Source organism: Leguminivora glycinivorella, chromosome 12 (assembly GCF_023078275.1).
Source record: "Leguminivora glycinivorella isolate SPB_JAAS2020 chromosome 12, LegGlyc_1.1, whole genome shotgun sequence".
NCBI classification, from domain to species: Eukaryota; Metazoa; Arthropoda; class Insecta; order Lepidoptera; family Tortricidae; genus Leguminivora; species Leguminivora glycinivorella.
This window is the reverse complement of record NC_062982.1, coordinates 2,270,828-2,293,395: the sequence shown is the minus strand read 5'-3', so window position 1 is coordinate 2,293,395 and position 22,568 is coordinate 2,270,828. Positions and strand designations below refer to the sequence as shown.

Below are 22,568 nucleotides of genomic sequence, written 5' to 3'. Positions count from 1 at the left end.
CGCACTTTAAATGTGCTATAATGCTATTCCACGCAGGTGGAGCGTGAGTTATAGAAAAATCGTTCTCCCAAGGGAATAACGAAATTTCTTGTACCGTACTTACTTTTTTACATCTATTTACAGTATTTACATATTTTTTACATTGCGAGTGTGATGAAAAACGTTGTGTGTAACTCGGGGAGTATGAATATTACTAACTCGAGTCTTTAAATCGCTCCGGCAAGCCGTCGTGATTTAACTTACTCTTGTTAGTGATATTCAACTTCCTCCCCTTGTTGCACAATGTACCTACTATTGCACCCGAGTGTAACACAAAACTTTTCCCCTCACTATAGCGAGGAAACTACAACGCAAAAAATGCGTTTACCACTGCTTCCAGTAGTTCCACAGGTGGTAAATTATCTTTATTACTAGATTCACCAACTTTTATAAATTTTAAAGCATTTAATTTGACTTTATTCAAGGTCAAATTACTTTACCCGCTATTGGATAAAATGCGTTTTTATACCTACTGGTATTAAAGGACAAAACACGTGTTTCCGAGCTAGTGAGGGGAAAAATAATTTTAAATTCCGCAACATGGCTCATAGCTAGTCATATATTTCTGGTCAGACTTAAGATAGTTTCAAAGACCTATATAACTTCGTAAAGACCGATAAAGTCTAAGAAAAAAACGCACCCCAAAACCATACAGAAAAAGGTACGGTGAGCTAGATGGCGATACACCTTTGGGGTACGCTCGGCTAGATGGCGCTAATATTAATATTTGACATTTTAAAACATATCAAGCTAAGAATATGGGCCAAATTGTCAAAACCTGAGGTTCAATAGTTTTAAGCCGGTGTCGAGAGATGGCAGTCTATGCACTGCGATTACACATTTTACTTTGACAGTCATTCTCTATAATACTCGATCCTCTTTGATAGTTTGTAAGCTCAACTAGTATCAAAATGGCGTCGTCCGCGTTCGGTCGTGCGCTCGCGCTGGTCGCGCTGTCCTGTTTTACTCGGGCCGATGACACGTACAATGTGCCCGAAGTCGCCATACAAGCGTTCAAGCCTAAGGGCTTCCGGGCTTCCATACCAGGTATTTAGAAGGATAGCTAAATGTGATAATATTTTATGTAAACTCATCTTATGTTGTAAATAAAAACTTGAAAGTTTTAAAACATACGCATAATTTAATAATAACATAGTTATTAATTTTACCGATTTTTTATATTTAACAAGTGTTAAAACATACCTTACCGTCAAAATAAAACCCTCGATTTACTTACCATTTTAAATAATGAATTGTAAATACAATTGTGAACTGCAGTTTTCCCGTACGCTTTAACTTTTTCTGATTAGAATATGTAAATTATATATTACTTACTAGCTTTTGTCCGCAGCTTTGCTCGCGATAGAAAGAGACAAAAAGTGGCCTAAATATGTCGCTTTCATCCCTTCAACCATCTCCACTTAAAAAATCACGTCAATTCGTCGCTCTGCAGCCTTACCACGATCTTTTTAACAACGATTCAAACGCAGAGCAGTTCAGTTTAGGTCCTAAAATGAATCGCGTTAAGAGATCATGGTATGGCCCCTGTTTTGCCGTGAAAGACGGACAAACAAACAGACACACACTTTCCCATTTATAATATTAGTATATATGGATGTTACGAAAGTGAGGTGTGCGTAAGTTTAGTACAGTCACGGACTTTAATTGTTGATCCACTTTTAGCTCATTTTATACTGGAACTACATAGCTTAACTATGCTTAACTATTAAATATCCAGTATAAAATGAGCTAGAAGTGAATCAACAATTAAAGTCCGTGACCGTACGGGTGCATTGGGGTAATTTCGAAAGTCACATCAAATTCACCATTAAGTCTATCACATCAAGATTCCCCTTTCGAAATTACCCGAGCATTTCTTTACCTAAGTACTTCGAAGTTACCAATGCTTGCATAAAATGGAGTGTCTTTTTGGTGTGTTTATGATTTGACCTATAATGATGTAGGTATACTGGCTTATAGTTAATATTTAAAATAAAACCTCCTTATTTTACAATTAGTTTAATTTAAATTAATAATACCTAACTTCCTTGAACAACATGCAAGTGTATACAGCGTGTGTATTCCATACGGGCGAATATCTTAATAACGATTAGTATCGGACCTAAAGAGCCTGACTACATGTTTTTTTTTTAAATAAATGAGAATTTTCTTTTCATACATAATAATTCAGCACGCAATGTATTACGTCCACACCAATTAGCGTACCTCCTAAACGTCATTACGACATGACGTTTATGTCATGTAAAATTAAGTTGGACGGCGTACATTGCTGCTTGGTCAGACTAAAGAAATTAGTTACTCTTAATTAATAACACTTTTTAACAATATTATTATCCTATACGATTCGTATAATCAGATACTATAACATCATACATTATTCGCCCGTATGGAATCCACACGCTGTATAAAGCTAATCGCTATTAATTATATTGACTTCAAATTACAATAACACTAATTAAAAACATAAAATTTAAACCGGTTTCCTGTTAACCAGACTATACGAAAACGTGTTTGTCTACAATTGATATATTATGTAGGGAATCCCTGTGTTTATTTATCCTAAGAATCCATACTAATATTATAAATGGGAAAGTGTGTGTGTCTGTTTGTTTGTCCGTATTTCACGGCAAAACGGAGCGACGAATTGACTTAATTTTTTTAAGTGGAGATAGTTGAAGGGATGGAGAGTGACATAGGCCACTTTTTGTCTCTTTCTAACGCGAGCGAAACCGCTGGAAAAGCTAGTAAATCTGCTAAATAAATCCAGCGAAATGAGTCACAAAGTAGGTAGGTACAGTAACTGGCAATAACAAAAAGAACCCTGCAAAAATATTTGACACAATTTAATAAATTCGCCATGCATTTTTGCAGCTCAGTGTACAACTTTACGATATAAATACATTCTCTTACTTGTGGGAACAGGGAAGTACCTACTGATACCTAGCCAACGTCACAATCTTTACGCTTCATAAGCGTATTGTAGCTAGTTCTCCTTATCGCTCGACTGTATACGCAAGGCAGGATTACATAAAATCGATGTCAATAGAAATTGTCAACAATGTAAACAAACCATTACCTATATAAAGCATCAATATTTTGGCACAATTTTAATTTTTTGAAGGTTGAGGATCAAAATGTAATAAGAATTGATTATATAACACATGGATTTAGCCAGTATCTGATGAGTTAGAATGGAAATTAGAAAAATTTTGACTACAAGGTTTGTTTACATTGTTCACAAATTGACGGCGACTTTAGCCTCGAGCATCGCCGTCGAGTTGCGTCCTTGTTCGTCTTCTACCGGATACATTCTGGAGAGTATGCACAGGAACTGCATGACCTTATTCCTCCTTCCCCTTTCCATCACCGGACAACCCGGAACAGTTTCACCCTTACGTTGTCGACCTTTTATTCGCACGAAGAGGTGTGCCTCTTCTTTCCCAATGCGAACTGCTAAGGAATGGAACATGCTCCCCACATCCGTATTCCCGGCCGAATACAATCTGGGTGTATTCAAGAGTGAATAGGCTATTACTGAACCAGTGAGCTACAACCTCGGCCTTGTCGTCACTTTCCATCAGGTGCGACTAAGGTCAATCACTGGTCAGTTTATAAAAAAAAAAAGTGGCGTGACAGAGCCAGACTGCGTTTTGGTCGCCAGGTCGCCACGTAGCGTTAACGATTATCAATTTGGCTAGGCCGGCTGGGAAGTACCTGTTATTTGAAATCCCTGCAAATATAAAACGACCGAGTGATAAGTTGATAACCTTCATGTCCTTGACCTGAACATTTAACTTAATGCTCTCGCGCGACATATCTACATTATCTACTCGTATTACGATGTTTACGTTTGTAAATACATAATCGTTTTTAGAGTTAAGTATGTAGCTGAACTGTGAACCTCGCTAATAATTATATTTTATTTTCTTGTCACTTTCATGAGCATCTCAAGAACCATTAAGAATAAGGCACCTATATAAGTAAGTTATCTAATACCTGTATCATCATCCTCCTTGCGTTATCCCGGCATTTGCTACGGCTCATGGGAGCCTGAAGTCCGCTTTGACAACTAATCCCAAGATGCCAAAGCATAGGCACTAGTTTTTAACCCCCGACGCAAAAACGACGGGGTGTTATAAGTTTGACGTGTCTGTCTTTCTGTTTGTCTGTCTGTCTGTGTGTGTGTGTGTCTATCTGTGGCATCGTAGCTTCCGAACGGATGAACCGATTTAGATTTAGTTTTTTTTTTGTCTGAAAGCTGAGTTAGTGGAGTGTTCTTAGCCACGTTTCATGAAAGTCGGTCCACTGTGTCACGGTCGGGGGTTTTGTCAAAATTTTAATTTTGTGGTTATTACGAAAGCGACTGGCATCTGACCTTCCAACCCGAAGGGAATACCTTATTGGAATTAGTTCAGTTGCCTCACGATGTTTTCCTTCACCGGAAAGTGACTGGCAAATATCAAATGACATTTCGCACATAAATTCCGAAAAACTCATTGGTGCGAGCCGGGGTTCGAACCCGCGACCTCCGGAACGAAAGTCGTACGTTTCTAGATCTACTTACCGCTAGGCTACCAGCGCTTTTTTTCGTCTAATGCTAATTTTAATTCAAACTAATAAAACTGATGGCTCTTGTCTAACAAATATTTTTCAGATGCTCCAGATCTAGCTCTGTTCGTGTTCCAGGGGAACGTCAACAGAAAAATCGAGTCCACACAAGTGGGAGAAATCCATGGAGAGGTGCTGTCACCCAAGAATGGGAGGTTAGTAACCTATACCAAACTAAAGAGGATCGAGTATTATAGAGAGTTACTGTCAAAGTAAAATGTGTAATCACAGTGCATAGATTGCCATTTCTCAACACAAGCTTAAATAGCACACTCAATGAAGCCTATCTCGCGGGAAATAATTCGTGTATAGGCGAATTTTGGCATAGTTGTAGGGAATGGTGTTCTAATCCACATACTCAAAGTACTGATGGGTAGGGGAGGAGCTAACGGGTGGAGGGGGGTGTAAAGGTCCCTTTTTTTTTAGTTTTTCGCGAATAACTCTTAAATTGTGGCACATAGCAAAAAATGTTCTGAGAAACACAAGTAATCTTCATAAAATTCTCTACAAAAAAGTCTTATACACATTTTATCTGGGACCAATCGTTCATGAGATATGGAAGGGAAAAGATGGACAATAAAGGAATAAACTCATTTGTTTATGAACAATACGTTTATTCTTATAGCGCGGTAGCGTGTCAAGCCAGGTTCAAGTAACAAGAGTAGCAAGCAGCACCGTGTGTAATATTACACGAACCGTTTGGAGCCACATTTGACCCCCTTCTAACTCAAAAACTATTTCACATAAACGTGTTATAATGCAACGCAAAAACAAACCAACACGCGTAGTAAAAATATGAGCTATAAGCGCTCCTCAATGAGCCCGGTACTAGCTCTCTTCCATAAATAGTACCTATCAGTTTTCGTATAATGAAAAAAAAATTACAGGTGGGTAGTGGATCTCGCGGGAAATAATTCGTGTATAGGCGAATTTTGGCATAGTTGTAGGGAATGGTGTTCTAATCCACATACTCAAAGTACTGATGGGTAGGGGAGGAGCTAACGGGTGGAGGGGGTGTAAAGGTCCCTTTTTTTTTAGTTTTTCGCGAATAACTCTTAAATTGTGGCACATAGCAAAAAATGTTCTGAGAAACACAAGTAATCTTCATAAAATTCTCTACAAAAAAGTCTTATACACATTTTATCTGGGACCAATCGTTCATGAGATATGGAAGGGAAAAGATGGACAATAAAGGAATAAACTCATTTGTTTATGAACAATACGTTTATTCTTATAGCGCGGTAGCGTGTCAAGCCAGGTTCAAGTAACAAGAGTAGCAAGCAGCACCGTGTGTAATATTACACGAACCGTTTGGAGCCACATTTGACCCCCTTCTAACTCAAAAACTATTTCACATAAACGTGTTATAATGCAACGCAAAAACAAACCAACACGCGTAGTAAAAATATGAGCTATAAGCGCTCCTCAATGAGCCCGGTACTAGCTCTCTTCCATAAATAGTACCTATCAGTTTTCGTATAATGAAAAAAAAATTACAGGTGGGTAGTGGAACTTCCCGACGTCGCCTTGGCGGTCGGCGATGTGATAAACTACCATGTCTTCGCGTCTGTCAAGAGTACCGGTTACGTGAAGGATAAACTGACGTTCACTGTCACCCGTAAGTACCTAGCTGACAATTTAGTGCGTTTTCACCACGGTTTTCACATTATCCGATCCGACATCGAATGTATAATGTCAGGGGCGGCTCACTCCGCGATTCTATCGCCGCGCTACAAGTACATCCTGGCGGCCGCGAGTTCGCGGCCTACCTAGGGGTGGCGCGCGTTCTCACGGAATGCACGTTCGCACTTTCTATTGTTACTTTACGTCGCGAGGTTTTTTTTAGCGATGTCCGCGTGTGGAATGGCTAATAATACTTAGTTACGAGTAAATAGACATATTGAATAAAATAAATACCATAAGACATTCTTACCTAGATCTACTACTGCTACTGATTAAGTTCCACGGAAAAGTTCAATAAGGCTTGTGAATCTTGTGATGTTGGAACTTGAACAAAAATATATAAATACAGTATATAAACCTAGAAAGTACCCAAGACTTGAATATAATAGTATAACATTTTATGTGAGTATTAATTCGTTTGGATCCATTGGTAACCCTATCACCGGACGCCGCGCACGTGCGGCTCGTTTCTTTGTAAGAATTTTGTAGGTATTTAAAAAGGCGGCATTTCGTGAACATCAAAGCAGTGGGCCTTCTGTACTTGTACTATTATATATTCTGTGATAATGTATAAGAAATAGCCAATATTGCCATGCCCTACCGGGGTGCCATGCGACCTCCTTCGTACTGTAACATCTGTAATGTAATACCATGGTTTGCAATAAATGATATTGATTGATTGATTGATGTAGGACCGATATACTAAGTATACAGGGTTTGTATTCCATACGGGCGAATATCTTAATGACGATTAGTATCGGATCTAAGGAGCCCAACTACATGATTTTTTTTTTAATAGATGAGATTTTTTTTTTTCATACATAATAATTCAGCACGCAATGTATTATGTCCACATCAATTAGCGTACCTACCTAAACGTCATTACGACATGACGTTTATGTCATGTCAAATTAATTGGATGGTGTACATTGCTGCTTGGCCAGATTTCAAAAATTAATTACTCTTAATTAATAACATTTTTTAACAAAATGATTATCCTATACGATTCGTACCATCGGATACTATAACTGGGTACATTATTCGCCCGTATGGAATCCACACGCTGTATATTAATTAAAGGCCCTATCTTTGACATTAAATTTGCCTCTGACATCTTTCCCACATCCTCCATCTTTTCCCGAACTGATCGCCCACTGTTGTGCAATGTCACACCTCGGACACTGGCGATCAAATATATGAAAGAGGCGCGTTCCTAGCACACAGTCTAAGCTCGTGTAGGTGAACGCGTACTATGCTTGTATGAGTGAAATATGACAGGTCGACTGTTCGCGCTTTTGACAGGCGGTAACTGTGAGGTAACCGAGAGGGGGTGGGCGGCACTTTCAGCGGGGAGCGGGAGTGGCCATACTGTACGATAGTACTCTTTATTATACTGTGGCAATGTTACTATTCAATTCAATCCGTGTTTATCATGAACGATTTAACACTGGACTGACAAAGCCCATACAAAAACCGGCCAAGTGCGAGTCGGGCTCGCGCACAAAGGGTTCCGTAGCAGCAAATATAATAAACCAATAACTTAACCAAAATTACAGTTAAATCAACCTATCTCAAAAACTATAAGAGATACTTTGATCAAACCAAAAATCGTTGAAAGAGTTAATTAGCATGCATCACCTCTATTTTTTTTAGAATTTTATACCCCGTAGTTATAAAAATAGAGGGGGGGGGACATACTTTTTACGACTTTGAGAGCTGATATCTCAAAAACCGTTCACTTTAAGAAAAATGTTTTTTAGAAAACTTTATATCATTTTAAAAGACCTTTCCATTGATACCCCACACGGGTATGTACATCGAAAAAAAAATTTTCATCCCTCAGTTACATGTATGGGGGGCCCCACCCCCAATTCTTTTTTTTACTATTTAGTGTCATAATTTTGTAGCGGTTCATACAACACATATTCCCATCAAATTTCATCACTGTAGTACTTATAGTTTCCGAGTAAATCGGCTGTGACAGACGGACAGACGGACAGACGGACAGACGGACAGACGGACATGACGAAACTATAAGGGTTCCGTTTTTGCCATTTTGGCTACGGAACCCTAAAAAGCGTACCCCGTAAGCGTATGGACCTTTTAGGCTTAAAACTAAATGGCGCTGTTCGCAGCCTGGAAGTGGCCAAAATCATATTTTCCCCAAATATGTTTGCGTGTTTTTATTTCTTATAAGAACAAATGACTTATTTCTTTATTTTAAAATCATGATATAACTTCAATACACGTTTTGAAAAAAAAAAATTTAGGTATCATCAGTGCAGTTATTATTATTTTTTTTTATTATTATTTATTATTATTAATGCACAGTACAGGTCTTAAATCTAAGCAAGTTCCTGCAAAACTGTATATACAGTTTGACTGCAGGTATGAGTCTCTTTGTATCTCATGTTTATACTTATATTTTATTTTACTTAATCTAACTGTTCACTTAAGTGGCACTTGCATGTATGCAGTTGTCACTCAAGTGTTTGCAACAAGTACAGTTTCAAGGCGCTTTTAAATTTATTTTTATTTTTCTCTTGTCGAATGGTCTCGGGTAGACTATTCATTAAATACGGAATTCTTTTCCTTAGAGTTCTATCTCCAAAATAATTACTAACACGGGGAACATCAAATTTTCGCGCTGTTACTGCCCTTGTTCCATGCTTATGTTCTATCAGTATTGAGTTATGCTCTACATTGCCATGGTTGTTTACTGCTAGAAGGAATTTATGCTTTAAGCTAACGGGTAGTATTTTGCAAATTTTGAATAATTTATAATAATTGTTTTTACAACTGTTTCTAGTTTTCTTATTAACGAGTAATTTTAGGAATCTAATTTGCAGTGCTTCTAATTTGTCTATGTATGTTTTGAAAGTAAGACCATAGCAATCAAGTGCATAGCCCAATACGGAGTCAACAAACATTTCAATGTAGTAATTGGCACTTTATAACTTAAATGATAAAATTTACCCAAAAGTATTCTTAATTTGCTACAAATATGATCTGCGGTGCAAAGAAAATGCGGTGTCTATTTTGACTCCTAGATATGTCACACAATTAGCTTTTTGTATTGGTTTGCACTGACAATCTTTTAATTTATTATGGTAACAAGTAAAACTGTGGGTATACATAGGTAATGGGTCTTCTATGGTGCGTATGTAGGGGGATTGAATAATGAGAAGCTTGGTTTTATCTGAATTTAAAATAATGCCATTATCGTGTGACCATTTAACTATTGAGTCTATATCCTGCTGGACCAGATGACAAATGTCGGAAATATTCGTTCCCGCACATATGGTGCAAAGGTCGTCGGCAAACATATATGCAGAACAGTTTTGTATGACATCGCACAGACTGTTCACATGCATGAGATAGCACACAGGCCCACATACAGAGCCTTGAGGTACTCCACATTGCACCTGCGTTTCGTCACTTAGGTCATCAGCGATTTTGACTCGATATGATCGTGATGTAAGGTAGTCACGGAACCAACAGTTCAGTGGCTGCCTCACACCACACTCGTCCATTCCATTTAAAAGGGTATTTGTTTCTAGGGTATCAAATGCTTTCTTGAAATCATAAAAGATGGCTACAACAATTTTCTTATCTTCTAAATATGTATTTATTTCATCAGTGAATTTAGACAGCAGAGTGGCTATACTTTTGTTTTTTTGGAAACCATGTTGATTATTATTTAATATACTATGTTTTTGTAAAAAAGAGCTGGTTTGATTAATAATACATTTCTCAACTATTTTGTCTATACTAGAAAGGATGGATATGGGTCTATAGTTAGAATATACTTTGCGGTCACCTTTTTTATGAATTGGACGAACTATCGATTCTTTGAGCTTATTAGGATACTAGCTTTTACCCGCGGCTTCGCCCGCGTAATAAAAGTATTCATTAAGATTTTCATTTGGATCCTTAGGTTTCTCTGGTATATTTATCTGCGATTATTTCGATTGCACATAATACTTTTGCTTGCAATGATTGTAGAAATATTACACATCGACCACAGCGTAGGTAATTCTATATACGCTGGGGAAACCTTTATAAACATCCCACATAGCCCGTATTTCGACACTATATGATCGGTGGGTAAAAAGTACTTTTTTCTATTATCCCTTACAATTTTTTACATTTTGCTTATACTTATCGCAAACGTAATCTTCAAGCAAGCAAACAACGATCGTCTTAGAGCACTTTGATTGTAAGAGACCGCCGACCGATTATCCGTATCCCTCTAACGATACCCATATTATCCGTATCCGTATCCGTTTCCGTATCCGTATCCGTATCCCTATCCGTATCCCTATCTCTATCCCTATCGCTATCGCTATCGCTATCGCTAACGCTATGGCTATCGCTATCCCTATCGCTATCCCTATCGCTATCCCTATCCCTTATCAAGATAACACTAAGTTCTCGCGCTTTGTACACATATTTAAAGTCACATACAGGTCGAAAGCGATTAATTAACATTATTTTTACCTTTTTTCCCAACGTTTCGGCCAGGTTGCACTGGCCGTGGTCGCGGAAGACTGACGTCCCAGCAAAATGTCACCGGAGATGTAAACAACACAAAACTACCCGATATTAATTTATATAAATGTTCGGGGTAGACAAATAAATATAATTTACCCGCATGTAATTATTTACGACATCACATTAGAAACCTCAAAAATAACAGTACTTCTCCACTATTTAATGGATGTTATTATACATATAAACCTTCCTCTTGAATCACTCTATCTATTAAAAAAAACCGCATCAAAATCCGTTGCGTAGTTTCAAAGATTTAAGCATACAAAGGGACATAGGGACAGAGAAAGCGACTTTGTTTTATACTATGTAGTGACATCGCTATCCCTATCGCTATCCCTATCATTCATTCATTCATTCATTCATTTATTCCTTTATCAAACATAGTTTTACATGTCAACAAAATTACATATAAATACATTCTTCTTTGTTATTTTTTGTTATTAAGTGTCTACAGTCGGCACTTATAACTTACATAGTTAATGCAAACATGCTGTCGAAGATACATTTCAATTTTATAATTCAAAATGGTTGGTATAGTGAACCAGTTCAAGAGTGCACGTCGTTGAAAAATTCGTCAACATATATTCTGTGTAACTGATAAATTAATGAATTTGGCTATGACTGGGACTGACTTTATCTATTACTAGCTTTAGGTCAGACATACGTACAAGATCACTTCCCGGTGCTTTATTTTTATCTACTTGGTTTATAACGCGCTTTACATCTTTACTGCGCACGGGTTGCCATCTCATAGATACCTCCGCCTTATTTACATAGTTATTTCTATCTAACCATTTATTTCTGCAATTATGTTTTATTTGCTCTATCTCGTCTTTAAAAGTAAAAGCAAATTTATCACAGATATCTTTAATACTATTTTGCATTTTTATATTACTAAGTACTGTTTTGTCTAACGAAGACTTATTATTTCCCAATAAACTATTAATTTTTTCCCATACTTTTTTAATATTATTATTGCACTTCAAAATACTTTGCTTATCATACTCATTTTTACATTTTGATATCGCTTTGTTACATCTATTTCTATATTTAGTATAATTGAGTCTTTTAAGCATATTCTTTGGTTCATTACACCATATATCGAATAGTCTATCACGTTCTGAGATCATTTTTTTTAAATTATTAGTTACCCAATTTTTATTATTCCTAGTGTTACACTCTTCTCTAATTATTTGTGTTTTATAACAGACATCATAAATATTTTTAAATATAAGTGTAAATGCTTCGTACAATTTAATCGGGCATTGTATGTTTAACAATTCTTCAAAATTAGTTTCTAATAACCTTTCTCTTACTAGCCGATTATCGAGTACGCGTCTAGTAACAGGCGCAGGCGGCGCGCGCGCGCTCGCCACCGCTACCGGCCCGCCGCGCGCGCCGCCGCCTCCCGTCACTAGGCTCGGTTCCCATTGTATCGCGACTGACGTGAAATAGTGGTCGGAAATCTTATGCGTAATTATTGCCGAGTCTATAATGGATGATGGTGTTCTAACGTAAATATGGTCTATACATGATTCTACAATTTTTCCCATAACTATTTCCCGTCGCGTCACATCCTTAATACATTTTATAAATCCGTATTCTGATAAAATATTTTCATATGCTGTAACTTTACTGTCCTTATTATCTAATAAGTTAATATTTATATCCCCACAAATTATGACCTTTGAACTTACAGGTAAGCTGTTTAAAAGATTACGAAACTCAGTTAAAAACTCTAATATTCTATCCTGTTTATTATAGCGAGGAGGTCTGTATATAGATATAACATAAACATGTTCATTATTATAATAAAATGAAATGGAAACACACTCTGCGGCTCGCATGACACTCGCGGTGGCCAGCGCACCCGTCTCGCTCGCACGCGCGGCAAGCCGCTCGCGCGAGTAGACTAGCACGCCTCCTCCGCTGCGGCCCTCGCGAGTGTAGGCATCTACTTTAAAACCTTTAATTGTAAACAATGGCAAAGATGAGTAGTGGATATTTGCTTCGGTAATTACTAGAATATCTATTTGCTGTAAATGGTCATTAAGAATAGCTAGAAGCTCGTTGAAATGTTTTTTGATTGAACAAATATTGACATGTAATAGGAGTAAGTCTTTTAAATTATTATTTATTTTCCAGTTAGAAAAACTATCGACGCAATCATAGTTCACGGGTTCATTTAAAATATCTAAATAATTTAGATCTGCGAATGTTACATACTAAAGATAATCACATTAAACAGTACCTTTTATGTCGTTTAAAAATACCTCTATGCACTATTATTGAGTTCGATTATGTCGCTTTCAGCACATATGCGAATGGTTTTATCTCCGTCACTCTTTTTGACTAATACTCGTCCGTTAGATACCCAGATATACTTGTAGGTTGCTCGTAGATGTTTTTTCGTATTCCATAGAAGTGCTCGTGCAGAATGGGTCAGGTCTTCGTTGATAAAGAGTTTATTCGCCGCGGCTCCGTTGGTAATAATGTTGCTCGTGATCTCTGCCGCCTTGCGCCGCTGCGCGAGCCAGCTGTCCCGCGCGGCCGCGCCGCCGCCGCCGGCCTTGAATCCGACGAGGATGGGCGCGGGCTTGCGGTCAGCTCTCGGTTGGCGCGCGCGCTTTGCCCATTCGATGTCGTCAGTACTTAAACTTAACGCCTCGCCCACTTTGGTCACTATTTCTTTAACATTTTCGCCCGGAATTTGCTCAACGCCTGCTATTTCTATATTATTATTTCGCGATGTTTGCTCGAGGTCATTCACCTTTTGCTCGAGGGCTGCATTGCTTTTCTCTAGGTAGACGCATTTGTTAGTTACCGCAGCAATCGTCTTCTCTAGTTTGCTTATTTTTTGTTTAGACTGTTCATGTTCGATGATGAGTGTATCATATTTGTCAGACAACAGGTTTAATGTTTGGTTGATGTTGTCTAGTTGTTTTTGAAGTCCTGGGATGGCACCTACTTTTTTCAGTATTTCTTTCAACATTTTTGACTGATTTGAGCAGTCTTCTTGAGTCTCCTCGTCCGATTCGTCCTCCTCACAGTTATTGCAATAAATTCTATTTTTCCCACTTTTGAGATCTGCCGCCAGTCCTTTAACACACGTGAAAGACGGACAAACAAACAGACACACACACTTTCCTATTTATAATATTAGTATGGATTCTTGGTGTCTACAGAACTGGAAGACTACGCCCCTCTCGACGGCCCAACGACCCCCAGAAACCCGAACTGTGCGCCGACGCTTACTCGGTTGCGCGGAGGCGTCGCGTGCGCAGGCCAAACCATCTTTGAAGAGAACTTCGACTCGTTAAGGACAGACATATGGCAAGTGCAGTCGTATGTTCCTGTGGACCATTCTGTAAGTATGCCATTGTATTTAATCGACCCTAAGAACTGTGCTATTAATTTTAAAAGCACCATTGTAACTAGCAAATCCCAATAAAATATATAAGTAACGGCCCATTAGCCACGACATTGGTCTAAGCGCGACAGCGGTGAGCAGCCATACGTGCGAATGAAAAGTCCCATCGCTGTCTCGCTACAATGTATGGCCGCCGCTCACTGCTGTCGCGCTTAGACCAAGGGCTTCTTACGGCCCAGCCACGACAATCGTCGACGCCAGGCGCCGACAGAAATGCAGTCTAAGCTCTGTCGCGCCAATACGCAAGAGCGATAGAGATAGATAGCTACGAAAAAGATATTATCGTAAGCGTTTGTGCATTCGGCTACGCACACCAGGATAAGCATACTCTTTTTGACTGCGCGGTCTAATATCACCATGAAAATATGACATGTCTTTATGATAATCCCTCACCTTCAAATCGGTGCAAAGTTTATCTAGAATTGTATGGCTTAGAATTGTGCTATAAACCGGTATGGATGTTTGGAATTACGTAGGTACATAACATACGTCTTCCGGGAATTCTTATTCATTTGTTTGTTTGTCTGTTATTGTGTTTGTATCTTTCCAGGAGCATCCTTTCATATCGTACCAACGCTCCGCAGTGTCTGTGCAAAACGGGAACCTCCGTATCGTCCCATCACTACAGCAGAACCAGCCAGGATTCTCAGCTGACAAGATGCTGGAGTCCTTGGATTTATATAAAGGGTAAGGCAACGGATCCAGGTCTTTGTCAACCGCTGTCTTCGCCGCATTCTCGAAGTATACTGGCCCGAGAAAATCTCCAACACAGATCTGTGGGAACGCTGCGGCTGACTCCTATCAACCAGCAGATCAAACGCCGCAAATGGGACTGGATTGGCCATACGCTCTGAAGGGACCCCGACCACATACCGAGGCAAGCCCTAGACTGGAACTGGAATCCCCAAGGAAAGCGAAAACGTGCCCGCCCTAAGCAGTCCTGGCGGCGGACGATCACTGCAGAAGCGAAGGCGACAGGGATGACCTGGAGCGAAGTAAAACGCGAAGCTCAAAACATCTAGGGGACATAGGACATTAAATCAAGACACGGTCTTCATATGTATAACGGGTAAACAGGAGTGTAAACCCCCAACTCCTTAGGACTCGACAAATACATCAAACCTTATGACAGATAACCGTCCTGTCCCTTGTCTGTATTATACAATCCTCAAATCCTGAATGTGTTTTAAATTGCGTTAGGTAAGTACTATGGAAGATATTCCCGCTCTCATTCCATATGACCCAATACGAGATAATCATGAAAATCGGTGCTCGTGTCTTCCTTCCCAACCAAAACGTTAAAATCGTTAAGTTTGGTGCTCGATAAAAATTGTCTTCCATGATTGAGCAAGATCCACTAGGTTTCCCAAAATGTCCTAGGTTGATTGTAAAACTTTTTTGTTACCGAAAATGTATAGAAATCTGGTAACAAAAAAGGAAGGTTTCATACAAATATAGGACATTTTGGGAAACCTAGTGGATCTTGTTCAGCATCATGGACTCTATAAGCCTACCAATTTTTATCAAAATCGGAGACGTGATCCAAAAATGTACAAACTAAACGGGAATTGCCTACCTAAAGCCTGTCTGTCCTTCTGGTATGGGGCCTGTAACAAAGGCGAAGAATTGAACTCTAGGCTATTCTCCTTATACTGATCAACATTTGTTCGGCGACTTTTAAAAATAACTTGTATTTTGATTTTTATCACCCTTGAAAGTTTTTTCTAAGAGGTAATGTATTGCGAATTCTGTTAAGTCTAAAGTGTGACAGACAACGTCAATGACAACAATAATGGCGTACATTGAAGCTAATATTTATTTTGTATGAAAAATTAAAAAATTAAAGACTTCATAATTTTTAAAAGTCACTGAACAAATGTTGATCAGTATTAAGGAGAATAGCCTACAGTTCAATTCTTCGCCTTTGTTACAGGCCCCACTCTGTATATTTATAACTACACGCCATGTTTCGGAATTGCATGAGAACTATTTTCTTCATACTATACTGAACTGTCAACCCATACAGTCATCAGAATTACAGCGCCCTCCTGACAATAGTCATATATTTCTGATCATGCTTTACATACCAGGCGCTTTCTGTAATTGCGAAGATGATGCATCGACGTCTTAAGGTCTTGTCACACTTCATTTCGTTCGTTCACAATCACAAGATCTTACCACTAGATCATTACCTAGAGCCAGTGTGATATTGGCCTTTTTGCTTTACTCGTATCTGCCACAGTATCCAAAACCTTGAACTTTTCAGGTGCACATCAGAAACCTCAGGCGCCTGCTTCGTCCAAGCTAACGACGGTAGTGGCATCATACCACCGGTGGTCAGCGGTCGCATAACAAGCAAACCAGGGTTTGCTTTCACGTATGGAACAGTCACTGTGAGAGCCAAATTACCACAGGGAGACTGGCTGTACCCAGGTTAGAGTTAATACTGTTTAACCTACTTCAACAAGAAAATTAAATTGTTTAAAAAACCCCCGACCGCGACATAGTGGACCGATTTTCATGAAAGATGGCTAAGAACACTCCCGACTAACTCAGCTTTCAAACAAAAAAAACAGACAGACAGACAGACAGACACGTCAAACTTATAACACCCTGTCGTTTTTGCGTCGGGGGTTAAAAAGGAGTAGGCTTTCAATTCGTCGGGAAGACTTTAAGGGAACAGAAGAGTTTCTTCAAAAACCCTCGATTGCTCTATCTGCTGGACCCAGGTTAGAGTTAAGAAATAGACAGACTACCGCAATAAGATTGACTAAATTCAGGTACTAACCTGAACCTACCGAGTGGCGTCCATGGAATTCAAAACAAGAAACAGTTAAAAGTGATGATCCAAAACATCATCGTCATTATATGCCTTTAATTTATTAATCATTTGTTCACCTGAATTTGACATAAGAATTTTTCCATTTTCAGAGATCTTGCTGGAACCCTTGATGAAGAAGTTTGTCTTCGGTAGCGTGAACTCTGGAGTTGTGAAGATTGCGTGTTCAAGAGGCAACAAAGAACTAAATGTAGGATACACGAACTATGGGAATAAAGTAAGAAAAATTAAGTTAATACGTTTTTATTTTGACGACCGGTTTTTTATAACTATATCGTTGTCTGAGTACCCACAAGACAAGCCTTCTTGAGCTTACCGTGGGACTCAGTCAATATGTGTAAGAATTTATTTATTTTATTGGGTTGCTTCGAGATCCATGGGTCAAACTAAATAAATAAAGGATTTCCAAGCTTAAGGTATTTAGGAGCAGTTAGCAATGCTATCAAACCTACTTTAGATACATGTTTTGACAGGTATTATACAGTGGGCCAGTCATCGATACGACTTGCCATGACTCATTGCTAGTCAAGAAGAACTCAAATGCCTTCTGGGGTGACGGCTTCCACGATTATTCTGTCAAATGGACTCCAGGTGAGTGGACACAAGTCATCAATTGATTCATCATTTTTAGTCGTGTCTATGCCTAAGGTATAATACTTTAAGTCATCATCATCCTCCTTGCGTTATCCCGGCATTTGCCACGGCTCATGGGAGCCTGGGGTCCGCTTTGACAACTAGCCCCAAGATCTGGCGTTGGCTCTATAGTTTTACAAAAGCGACCTTCCAACCCGATGGGCAACTAGGCCTTATTGGAATTAGTCCGGTTTCCTCACGATGTTTTCCTTCACCGAAAAGCGACTGGCAAATATCAAGTGTCACTTCGCACATATATCAAGTTCCGAAAAACTCATTGATACGAGCCGGGGTTCGAACCTGCGACCTCCGGATGGAAAATCGCACGCTCGTACTGCTAGGCCACCAGCGCGCTTCAATTAACTTAATTAATTAGGTATCGCGATAATGCACGTAAGGTATAATACTTTAAGTCATCATCATCCTCCTTGCGTTATCCCGGCATTTGCCACGGCTCATGGGAGCCTGGGGTCCGCTTTGACAACTAGCCCCAAGATCTGGCGTTGGCTCTATAGTTTTACAAAAGCGACCTTCCAACCCGATGGGCAACTAGGCCTTATTGGAATTAGTCCGGTTTCCTCACGATGTTTTCCTTCACCGAAAAGCGACTGGCAAATATCAAGTGTCACTTCGCACAAATATCAAGTTCCGAAAAACTCATTGATACGAGCCGGGGTTCGAACCTGCGACCTCCGGATGGAAAATCGCACGCTCGTACTGCTAGGCCACCAGCGCGCTTCAATTAACTTAATTAATTAGGTATCGCGATAATGCACGTTTGGCCTAAGCATTTTTTCCTTCTCCTTAGTATGGCCCTAGCATTACTTTCTATGCGGTGTTGACTCGGGACACTTGTATGAGCTTCAATTGTGTGACATGCACGCCGCACGCCCTCCCCGCTGCACGCCCAATATGAGCGTGCACTCAGACCTCACACTAACAGTTTGAAGACAAATCACGAGATAATAAAACACCGCATCTATTTTTACAGAGCGTCTGATACTATCCGTGGACGGACTGGAATATGGTCGCGTGGAACCGGCATCGAACGGGTTACGAGGTCTATTACCGGCCGGTTGCTCCGCGGTGCAACAAACTGGAATGGCACCTTTCGATGATCACGTAAGTTGTAACATAAAATATCTGCACTATTATATATACTGTACCACAGAATATATATAAAAGTACAAGTACAGAAGGCTCACTCTCAACATAGCTGGGCACCGTTAATCAAATAGTTAACTTCGATAATCGTTAATCCGTTACTTAAAAAGTTAACTTCGTTAATCGTTAAAGCGATACATTTCGGTAGATTTAACGGAAGTTAAAGTTAATCGATAATCCGTTAACACGTCATAAAAATAGGACTCCACTGTAGGTATTATGTATTTCTATTTACTAAGTATCCACCAAAAACCATTAAAACCTGTGACGCCAATCGGTAAAAAATCAAAATGTAATAATTACGGTCTCTTCGGGCTTTTACCACCGTTGGTTGGCTAAATCCTAGGTTTTACTTCGGATTGGTAATTATTGGGTCATTCATGCGGTCGCGATCGTGGTGCGTCGGTTCTTCAGATTGAGATTTGAGATGACAACTCGATGCTATGGGCCACGATAGCTTGGTAGAACTACGGGCTTTTACAGTAGCAGTAAGAACAACCTGATTAACGATTAACGGGATTGTTAACGAATGCGTTAACATTTTTTGAGTTCTATTGCGCAGCGTGAAGGTTGTCGACAGTTCTATTGCGCATGAAGGCACGCGAACTCGCGACCGTCGAAATGTGCGGAAGAAACGCGGAGTGAGCCGCCCCTGACTGTACATTGATCTTATTCGATAGCCCAGAATAAATACCTACAGATTTATCTCTATCGAGCTATCTAGACAGTTATTCAGGATGTCAGATACTTTTGGTACGTTGTTTCATCCGTTCTTGATGCAACTGTACCTACGTATAAAATTGTGAGTGTGTTTAGTAAAACGTCCCACTTTGTCGGTTACCATTAAGGCGAGATTTGTATCGTTTTATGAAAAAACTGACCCCTTGTTCCTCGTAGATAACCAAGTTTGATAACTGGTTTTGTATGAGGAAAAATAATTCTTCTTAGCTAACTGGGTTATGAAATAAGATTTTTTTTTCTTCGTAGAAAACCATTATTTTTTGCAGTTTTCTACGAAGAATATTTTTTCTTCTTTGATTACCCGGTTATGAAATGGGATTTTTTTTCCTCGTAGAAAACCATCATTTTTTGCAGTTTTCATATTCGGGTAAGCTAAGAAGAAAAAATCTTAGTAGAAAACTGCGTACAATAATGGTTTTCTTTGAGGAAAAAAAATCAGGAAGAAGGAAAGGTCTTCATAGAAAACTGCATACAATAATGGTTTTCTATGAGGAAAAAAGATCCCATTTCATAATCGGGTAAGCAAAGAAGAAAATATTCTCCGTAGAAGACTCCAAAAAAAAATGGTTTTTAAGAAGAAAAAGAAATCCTATTTCATAACCCAGTTAGCTAAGAAGAATTATTCTTCCTCATACAAAACCAGTTATCAAACTTGGTTATCTACGAGGAACAAGGGAAACTGACAAAGCGGCTTTCTAGCAATCGACAAAGTGGGACGTTTTCGCGTTCACACAATTTGTTCTCCCCGTTTAATGAATTGGGAATTGTGACCCACCTGTCGACTTTGGCTTCACCGAGATGTTTAAAATGCGGACATTTGTCGAGCAAAAACTCCATCGACGAAGGCGTGAAAAGTTGTGTGACGTTTAGGCACTGGTCCCACCGCGAGCTAGTAAGCTCTATGAGCTATCGGCTATAAAAACAAACAAAAGAGCACTCCCGTGCAAATAAAAGAGACACTGCGATTTTGATAGCTCACCGCTGGGCGAGGTCTCTTTTATTTGCACGGGAGTGATTATCTTTTGTTAGTTTTTATAGCCGATAGCTCATAGCTTACCGGCTTGCGGTGGGACCAGTGCCTTATCACAAGCCTTCGAGTATTTTCTTTTTTGTCTCCTGAGGAATCTACCATTTGTTTCAGTTCTACATAACCCTCGGCCTGTCAGCGGGCGGTCACACCGAGTTCCCCGACGGTGCCCTATCACAGAACAGTCACGAGAAACCCTGGAAGAACCAGGCTTCGAAGGCTCCTCTCAGGTTCTGGAACGATGTCGACGCGTGGGAACCGACGTGGCGGCAACCAGAGCTACTGGTTGACTATGTGAAAGTGGTTGCCCTGTGATTAAGAGTAGTACAATAATTATATTATTGCAACATTAACATTACCTTACCCTATGGTCAAGAGAGGGCGACAGTATATTATAATGTGAAAGGACTAGCAATGCACAGAAGAGAATTTTCCGAAATTGCGAATATGCTCAAACTTCAAATTAAGCGATCGTCAACTGTTGAGAACATTGCGCATCCTAATTCCAGGAAGGACTAAGAAAAACCTAAGTCTGTTTTTTTGAGTAAGTAAACTAGGCTAGACTTAATAAAAATAAATGTATTATTTCTCTACGTGCCATTTATATTTAGTATATAAGAGTTGTCAAACCTTCCAATAAAAGAGAACTTTCGTATAATTTGTTTTGCCTTGTTTCCTTGTAATAAAAATCTTACTTAAATTTACAAAAATGTCTTGAAAAATCAAGAGATCTAATCTCACAGCGTCTAAAACTTTAGTTTAAAATGTTTAGGTATTCTCCTGTATAATTAGGGCAAGGTGGTTGACAGTGGGTCGCTGGTGCACAATGGGTCACGCACAATGCGACAAATCCAAATAGGTACACGATTTCCTTCTCAGCTTTTATGGTATTATCTAAGTGCCCTCTTCTTCAACAGCGTTTTCCCGGCCTAGCGCCAGGGTCCGCTTTCCTGCTCAGCCTTCTCCACTATGCCCGTCTTCGGCATCCTGAGGTAAGAGATTGTCCTCTTCCACGTCCGCTGTCACGACGTCCAGCCAGCGCTTTTTAGGCCTACCGCGGCCGCGTGACCTAGGGCCTTGTTTATAAAAATATCAAGGATGATTAAAAAGGTGACAATAATAAACAGTTTTTCATGTATTTCTTTTATTCATACCAATAATTTGCAACTTTCTACATTACAAGAGCTTGATGCCTCTATAAGTATCTTAATATCTACAGAGAGTCAATCCCTATTTTTTTATAATTTATTAAACATTAAGAAAACATCAACAAGCGGACAAATGAAGTGTTTATTTATCTTGACTATTAAATTGTATGATTTTTAACCCTTTTGCAGAAAATATAACTTTAAAACTTCGAAGTCTGGTTCAAATTTCATCGCACTTTTGGAAAATATGGTTTGTATTCTAAATATTACCTATGTACATATACATATGTTTTTTAGGATAGATTAGTGAAGCCTGGAAAAGGATTAAAGCGTTGCGACTTACGAGGAATATATAATGTATGGACTACTTTTATTATGGGAACAATTTCAAACCCTTTCATAATTTAAACGTACCAGTGCTCCACAGTGTACCAGTAGATGCCACTTATTCTTTAATTGTCAATAGATACATGTGACAGAAGAACGTGGGTACGGGGTCCAAAGCCGGGCGGCTTGGGCGCCCTAATACTACAGAATATATAATAGTACAAGTACAGAAGGCTCACTCCTTTGATATTCACAAAATGCCGCCATTCTAAATTGTTACCTATTTTATTACAAACGGACCGCACGTGAGCAGCCGACATTGAATTCTATTGCGCCGCGCGAGGGTCATCACCA

The 22,568-nt window shown here is 39.3% G+C and overlaps 1 protein-coding gene across 1 annotated transcript; it reads left to right on the top strand.

The window, feature by feature from the left end:
• The first annotated feature begins 929 nt into the window (after positions 1-929).
• LOC125232173 (beta-1,3-glucan-binding protein-like) lies at positions 930-21,402 on the top strand. The gene is made up of 10 exons (XM_048137803.1): positions 930-1,086; positions 4,715-4,823; positions 6,168-6,286; positions 14,091-14,272; positions 14,886-15,022; positions 16,602-16,768; positions 17,267-17,391; positions 17,648-17,765; positions 18,799-18,929; positions 20,854-21,402. The coding sequence occupies exons 1-10, from the start codon at positions 951-953 to the stop codon at positions 21,052-21,054; spliced, it is 1,425 nt and encodes a 474-aa protein (XP_047993760.1). The 5' UTR covers positions 930-950; the 3' UTR covers positions 21,055-21,402.
• The last annotated feature ends 1,166 nt before the right edge of the window (positions 21,403-22,568 follow it).